An 8,257-nucleotide genomic window follows, 5' to 3' on the forward strand; every position below is an offset into this window, starting at 1 on the left:
GCTGCCCGCCGCACCGCACCCCCGCGCACGCCGAGGAGCAGATGAAGAGAGGAGAGAGGGGGAACGAGGGAGGGAAGGGGGGCGCGAGGGAGAGAGGGGGCGTAGGGCCGCCTGGATCCAGCAGCCGCGCGGGCCGCGCCGCCACGCGCTGCGCCTGCTCGCCGGGAGAGGGCGGCACCTGGAGGGAGCAAGGGAGGAGAAGGGGCGCTGCGCCTGCTCGCCGGGAGGGGGCTGCGTGCCCAGCCGTCCGCCATGGCCACGGGAGCACCTCGAGCACGTGCGCGTGCCCGGCCGGCTTCGGCACGAGCAGGTAGTAGAGCACCTCGAGCACGTGCGCGCCAAGGCCGCCGCCACGCAAGCCGCAGCCGCCGCTCGAGGCCCGCGCGCGCCAAGGCCGCCGCCATCGGCTGTTGCTTGTTTGCCCCGCGGCCACGCGCCGAGCCGCCGCCGCGCCGGCCGCCTGCCCTGCGGCCTCCCACCGCGCCGTCGGATCCGCGCCGGTGAGGGAGGGGGAGGTAGGAGGCACGGGCTGGTGGTGGGGGTGGAGGGTGGAGCCGTTGGGCGCTGACGCCGCCAGTCTCTCGCGGCCGTGGATCTCGCCGGAGAGAGAGAGGAGCAGAGGACCGTGGGGAGGGAGGGAGGGCGATGGGGGAGTAAAAAATGAAATGGGAGGCTGACGTATGGGCCCCATGAGTGGGTAGTTGATATAGAGGATGTGTGTAGAGTATGATGTGGAGGAGAGAATATCGATGACTATGACGGAATATACCTTATAGAGGATGGATTTAGAGTATGACGAGTGCAGACAACCTGAGTAGGAAAGTGTAGATGACTAGGATATAGAGGATATGATATAGAGTATGACGAGTACGGGAGAAATGAGAATAGGGGAGAGAATTTGGATGACTGGGACAAAATATTCTTTTTAGAGGATGAATTTATAGTAGAACGAGTGCGGAGAGCCTTACTCAAGAGGCATAGAAACCTAGTCCAAAGTTCTTCAATAATGCAAGCACAGGGAATTTCTCTTTCTCTCGATCCAGTGACAGTGATGTTCAGGCCGCTGCTGCTGGTGCACACAATCCAAGCAAACGATGAGCTAGGGATGGCAATTCCACCCGCGGATGCGGGTATCCGCGGATTTTAGACCCGACGGGTGCGGGTGCGGGTGCGGGTCCGATATTCCACTCGTGGGTGGATCCGCACCCGCACTCGCATATTACGGGTGCGTGTGCGAGTTTGAGATTCCACCCGCGGGTGGACCCGCACCCGTCCGGGAAAAAAAAAACATAGCCCAACCTACTTAGATAAGGTCCATTCCAACTATCCTAACTATAAAATGAACACATAAACTTATGAATATGTTGTTAGTTTGTCCTTATTACTTTGAATTTATGGATTTGTTACTAGTTTGCTCATATTACTTATAGAAACGTGTTATTTGACTGTTTAAATTGATGAATTTGTGCATTTTTATTATATCTGTTGCTAGATCCGCGGGCACCCGAAACCCGCTCGAAATCCGCGGGTGCGGGTGCAGAAATGCACCCGCGGGTTTGCTCGTGGGCGGGTTTTTTCCAACTCCACAGATTTGACTGCGGACGGATTTTCGCCAAACCCACGTCCGCACCCGCGGGTGCCATCCCTACGATGAGCCCAAGCCCACCACCAAGGCACCAACAACATGCCCCCTACATCTCAAAAAAAACATGCCCCCTCACCCCTCGGCGGACGGCGGCTCGATCGTACCTCCTCTGCCGCCATAAAGACCCATTTGATCCGATCCGAGCACTGCTTGCAAAAGTAATGTCAGGGCCGTGCGCTGCAACGCCGGCAGGAGCCTGCCCAGTACAGCCAGGATCCTCCGTTCGCTAGTATAATCCGTGACACTGACTTTGGTCGCATTTGCAATGCAACCGCGCCATGTCCATGTGAGGATCTGAGGATCCCCGCAAGGCAGCAACAAGCTTTGCCTAGTTCTGGCCTTCACAGCTCACGGCCACTGCCTTCCTGCCCTTGGCACTTGGCAGGTTGCCAGTTGCCACTTCCGGCTTCCGGGAAAGACGATGAATGCTAGGAAGCGCTGCACGGCCACTGAACATATCCGCGCACGGCGCCACGATGCGCGGCCATCTCCCATCTTTTCCGCGTATGGCATGGACGAGGGAGTCTGATCTGCCGCTCTCAATCACGGCGAAATCAAAGCAAAACCCGTCAAAACCGTATGCGCCCAGCGGCAGCATCTAGCCCGGTGAGTGGCGGATGTGTCACTCTCGGTGTATGCTGATTGCCGAGTCTCATCCCATGCTCTTTGATTGACTCTTCTACTGGAGAGGACTAGGGGAACAGGCGACCTGATAAGCGCTTATCCCATTTGAGCCTTTTTTGTTTTTTGAAAATTTGACAGGAGCACTGCCGATTCATTTAAAAAGATCCCATTTGAGCCTGACAGAGAAACCTTAAGCTTATCACCATGAATTCCATGAGTCTGTCTGTTACAGCAGCTGCTGGGGATGAAGGAAATTTGATCACGATGACACTCTCTGCAGTCTGCAGCTGCTTTCCAACCTCTAATCCTACAGTCCTAACAAAACTAAAAGAAACGCAAACTACGCAGATGAGGATGGAGCGAAGGTAATGATCATGATGATCCCAAATCATCTCCATCCTCCATCGCCGAGAAAGCAAAGACTATTTCTCGCTTGGTGGAAGGCGGTTGCTGGCCGCATCACTTGCCGTGGGGGGTGGCGGCGGCGCGCTTGGCGCAGCGGGCCCTGGCGCCCGCGCGGCCGCTGCCGGCAGCGGCCTCCTCCTCCACGTGGCGGCGCATCTCCAGGACGCGGCGGTGGGAGTTGGAGTGCAGCAGCGGGGTGAAGGTGGGGCTGTTCATGGGGCGGTACTCCGGGAAGAGCCGCCCGGACTTGAACCGCACGCCGCACGCGTTGCACAGCGTGCTAGGCCCGGCGGGGCCCTGCCGCCACTGCGGCGTCTCCTCCGACGCGCAGTGCGTGCACCGGCGCCGCGGCGCGCCGCCGCCGGCGGGCGGGGGCGCGGGGGGCAGCACCGGCGGGAGGCTCCACGGCGCCGTCACCCGCCGCCGCCGCCGCAGCCCCTTGGTCCTCGGCCCCACCACATGGGGCAGCGCCCCCAGGCAGCCCAACCCCGCCGACGGACGCGACGGCGCCGCCTCCACCTCCGCCGCCATGGTCTCCACCGAAGGGAACGCGTCCATGTTCGAGAGCCACTCCAACTCCTCCTCTTCCTCCGCCCCTTGCCCCCCTCCGCCCGCCGCCAACTCCAATCCCTGCAAGAAACATCCCCAAAAAGGAAATTTTTTAGCCCATATCGCAAACGCAACCTCAGCCGCAGCCATGGAAGGAACAAGACTGGTACCGCGTGGTCAAAGAAGGCATTCAAGCTGGCGTCCGCGCCGCCGGCAAGCTCGTCCGCCGCCGCTGCCGCCGGCGCCGGGTTCTCCTCTGCCGCTTCGAGCCCAGCCATGGTCGCCGCCGCCGTCACGGCACAGGGATAAAGAAACGAAATTTTTTTATTCGAGATGATCCGATGGCCCCTTTATCATCTGCTTTTCGAACCCTTTTTTGGGAGGTTTTTGTTCCGACCTGAGCGGTTTGACGGTTTCACAAGTTGAAGCAAGCGAGATTTTTGTCCGGGTTCTTGAGATGATGCTAGAAATCCATAGGTTTTAACGAGGGTAATAACCCCATGGCGTTCACGTGGGGTGGGGTGGCTCTCAAGTCTCCGTGCTGGCACTGTGGCTAGGGACGATTTGGATTTGTTTGGCTGCTTAAAACATCAGGGTTAACAAAGGGTCCTCCATTAGGGTTTGCGTTAGGGTTAAGCCCACGCAGTGCGCAGTGGAGAAGAACCAGAAGCGGAAGGGTGGTGATTGGTGAGCCTGCTGGCTGCCTGGCTTTTTTTTTTTTGAAAGAAACCTGGCTCCCATTCAGGCCGTGGCGGCGCATGCATTTCGGGAGATGACTGATGAGGTCGTCCACTCGTCCTAGCTTTTTCACCCTGATAAATCTACAATACAACTACTCCCTCCGTCTCAAAATATAAGTATTTGTTAATTTCTAAATTTCACATATCACCATTCATTTTATTCAAAAAAATAAGAAAATATTATTTATTTTATTATGACTTATTTTATCATTAGATATGTTTTCAACACAACTTATTTGTTTATACATTATAATAAAATTTTTTAAATAAAATGAATGGTCAAACATGATGCTCAAAAGTAAATAAATACTTATATTTTGAGACGGAGGGAGTAGGTCCCAGTTTTTAAGATGGACTATATCTTGTTGCTTGATGAACTGTTTAACGCTATGGATGGAAAAGCATGACACGAGTCATCTCAAAATATATGGAAATGCAACTGTGTTGTGAAAAATTGCATATTCAACCCTATTTAGTTCAATGGCCATGGTTTGAGCTATTTTCGGCCGTCGGATCAGCAGCCCGCACGGCACAGATCGTGTGAATCCTAATCATTTAAAGAATTTTTTTTTGACCTTTAGCGAAATCAACCCGCAGTCAATCCCGCCTCCTCTCTCAGGCTTTATTTCAAAAAAGCCCTCACCCTATAACGAAATCAACCTACAGTCCAACCTTCCCAGTTTAGAAAAAATTACAAATAAAACTTTAAGTTTTTGTTGAATTAACCCGTCGTACTGGTCCTCTCTTAGCAATTTTTTTAGAAAAACCGTTATATTTTTATTTAAATTAAACCACAACCCATTTTGTTTGTTATTTCTACACGAGCAATATTATACGTATAATTTGAACACCAAAACATGTTGGAATCAAAAGTGCTTCAATATAAACTTGATATAAAATTCAAAAACTACAAATTATTATATTAAAATTTAAAATTCAAAATGCTTTCACAATACATTGAAACAAATGCTTACATACGACCAGTTGTACCTATAATTTGGACAGCAAAACATCTTCAAATAAAAATGATCAATAAAAAAGTTGAATAAATTTTAAAATATACATCTTTACTATATAGCAAAATTTAAAATTCAAAACACTTCTAAAAATTTTCAAATACAAAAATTCCTTAAAATTTTAAAACCTTTTGCTATACAATAAAATTGTAAATTTAAAGTTTTTTCGTAATTCATTCAACATAACATCTTATTTTGCTGAAAACGTAATATTGTACTACCATTCTTCTACGATTTCTCATGCGACCTCCACAATAACACGACATATTTGAATATAAACCACTAGTTCCTTAAAAGATATTGCATCTATTAGTTGCCTCATAATTTCGTAAATACATTAGGTATTCGACTAATTGTGCTTCGCGCTCGCTAATAAAATATTTTACCCCTTTTTTCACCGTAATAAATACATCAGAAATATCATACCTCAGTTTCCATACCCAAAATAAAATAATGCTTAAATAATAGCGTCACAACACTAGAATGCTCAAAATATATACCAAGTGCAACAGCAGACTGTAGACCATATCACTTTTCACGAAACAATGGATTTATCTTAACTATGTTGCTTAAAAAATTATACATTTGCTTGTACACAATTACTACTATATACATGAACTAAAGTCCACATCAACTACAATACTACAACGTGGGATATGGACCCCACACGGCAAAGCCACACACCTTTCTAGTATGTATTGTACTATTTTTCTAAGACAGAATCTCATTTTGAAGAAGAAGTAGTATAAATATTAACTAAAGAGGATTGGAGGTGCACCAAAAGGTTCACCAATTTGCGCCCTTATATAGTTATACTAGCTATTCTTCTGCGCTTCTTATATGTGAAAAAACTATTTACCCGCGCTTCTTATATGTGAAAATAAAATGACTGTGCTAAAAGCTTTGTGCATTCTGTTTCTGTGGATCGTCAACGTTTTAGTGATGTGGCACTGGCAACTTCTTATATATTTATCGTATATAGGAGGCTAAACGATGCATCGACAACAAGAAATTACGGTTGTAAAGCGGTAATTGCAACTACTTAATGGTAAACACCACTAATCATATTTCATCCTTTTTATTACTGGTATATAAACACCAAAGCGTAACATAGGGTACTTTTGTTGGAGAGAAAAATGCGTGCTGATAGAAAACGTAGTATTGCACATTGTTGTAGTCCATGAGGGCCCATGATCAATATTTGCAGAAGTGATCATGGCCTCATGGGCTCCAAACATGGATATTTGCAGCGTTTGCCGCGGAAACATTGAACATGGGCTCCAAACATGTTCCTTAAAAAAAATTTCTAGCTGCGTGTCCACATGGGTCATGTCACCAGCATCCACGACGAAGGTACGGGCTGCGTGCGCGCGGCGCGGGGGCCCAAGAGGCGGCGTCGCCAGCCGCCGCCCACCCCGGCCGGCGGGCGTTCGTTCCGCGCGCGTCGCCGCGGAGCGAGCGAACTAGACAGCGAAACAGGAGCGGCGCGAGCTTCGCTTCCAGTCAACACGCCGGCGCCGCGACCTGAAATTCTTCCTCGGCCATGTTATTAATTAACGAACGGGGCAACGGGTAAAACCCGGCCAGCCGGCAGTTATTTATGGGCGTGATTGGTTTGTTGGGCTAGTAGTCTAGTCTAGTTGTATGCATGGCTAGGTCTAGTCAGGCTTTTGCTAGTTTTTTAAAATATGTTTGGTTGTAAGGAGATCTGGCCCATCTTAAATTGTGTTTGGATGCCTGCACTCGGAGCTAGTCTGCATTGTGGTATGCAATCTGGGTTTAATTGGTTGGTAGTTTTGGTCTGAGTGTGAGCACCGTGCCACTCAATCCATATTAAAACCAAGGGCTACCTCGTCCAAACCGTGCCGCTTCACTTCTACCGCTCACCCGCCGTCGACTCCTCCCCTTCCCTCCCCTCGAGTTCTCCTCCCCTCGCCGCCTGAAGGCTGTCGGAGCGCCATGAGTGGAGCTGGGTCCGGATCCTGGAGGGGTGCTAGGAAGCGAACTGCAGCATTGGCCTCTACTCGCTCGAAGTTGGAGATCTCCTCCCCGGCATCCTGCTTCGCCGGGGGGAGGAGCGCCCGGACGGAGCTGACCGAGACCGGCGGTGAAGAGCGACGAGCGGCGCATGAGTGGGGAGAGCGGAGGAGCATGGATGGCGACACGAGTGATGGACTTAGTGGAGGGCGCGGTAACCCTAGCGCTCTCTCCCGTTTTATTGCCTGCACTAGTGAGAAGCGAACGGAGCCGCGAGATGGTTAGCTCGAGTGCAAGCCACCTTGCACTAGCTGGTTACGCTCGATTTGGGCGTTCCCAACAATGCATCCTGGGAGAGCATTTTTGCACTAATGAAGCCAGACTTATGTTCGTGGGCTGCATTGTGCAAGCGCCTAAGGTCCAAGCCACCCATACAATCACACCCTATGTGCCTGTTTGGTTGGAGACCTGGCACGCAACTCGCGCACCCCCCCCCCCCCCCCCCGACGATCAAAATCCAACGTCCTCAACCAGCTTTGCTCCTCAAACCAAATAGATCCTGAGACTGGCTAGTGGCACGATCAACGCCGAGGCGTCATACCCTAGGGAGAGACGACAGGTGTGTGTACGCGCTGGGGATTACACCAAACCATGTGCTTAAGCGAGCTTAATCACGGGTTGGCAATGTGCAATGATGCACGGGAGCTGCGGGACGGGGGACGGGGGAAGAAAACATCCAGGCTTTCTTTCACCACCGAACAAATATTCCCTCCTCCGGATACGCTGGTTGCCTGGTTCCTACACCGCATCGCGATTACTTTCTTTAATTATACACCGAGGGTCGCAGCCTGCAGCCATCTTTTTTTTTGGAAATGAGAATATTTTATTAATTTCAAGAAGTTACATCGAGTGGATACAACGACTTGAAACCGTTCTCGGCCTCTGTCCATTGGGCACACAGCCTACTAGATTTTAGGTTTAACAGACACAGTAATGACTTTCGATCCTGAGACTAGAACGCCATCCATGTGCCTGGGTAAAAAAAATCCTTTGCCACTCGCTCCAACCGCCGAGAGGCCGCAACAAACGCCTCCTGGGAAGTAGGCTTTTGTAGGGTAGCCCATGTACGAAGCCAGTGCGTAGTTCTGTAGATAACCTGCAAAAAATAAGATTGTTTGTTTTCAAATATAGCGTCATTCCTGCAGAGCCAGACAGACCAGCACATGGCTGCCACTCCCACCATGATGAGTGATTTATGATGTTTTGAAATTCCATTCAGCCAGCTCCCGAACATGTTCGAT

At 50.4% G+C, this 8,257-nt stretch overlaps 1 protein-coding gene across 1 annotated transcript; it reads right to left on the reverse strand.

The window, feature by feature from the left end:
• Positions 1 to 2,413: 2,413 nt before the first annotated feature.
• Positions 2,414 to 3,901, reverse strand: LOC120687241 (GATA transcription factor 3-like). The gene is made up of 2 exons (XM_039969231.1): positions 3,394 to 3,901; positions 2,414 to 3,304 (listed from the first exon to the last, which is right to left on the reverse strand). Exons 1-2 carry the CDS (start codon positions 3,499 to 3,501, stop codon positions 2,729 to 2,731), a joined length of 684 nt encoding a protein of 227 aa, XP_039825165.1. The 5' UTR covers positions 3,502 to 3,901; the 3' UTR covers positions 2,414 to 2,728.
• Between the last annotated feature and the right edge of the window lie 4,356 nt (positions 3,902 to 8,257).

This window comes from Panicum virgatum, chromosome 9N, assembly GCF_016808335.1.
Source record: "Panicum virgatum strain AP13 chromosome 9N, P.virgatum_v5, whole genome shotgun sequence".
NCBI classification, from domain to species: domain Eukaryota; kingdom Viridiplantae; phylum Streptophyta; class Magnoliopsida; order Poales; family Poaceae; genus Panicum; species Panicum virgatum.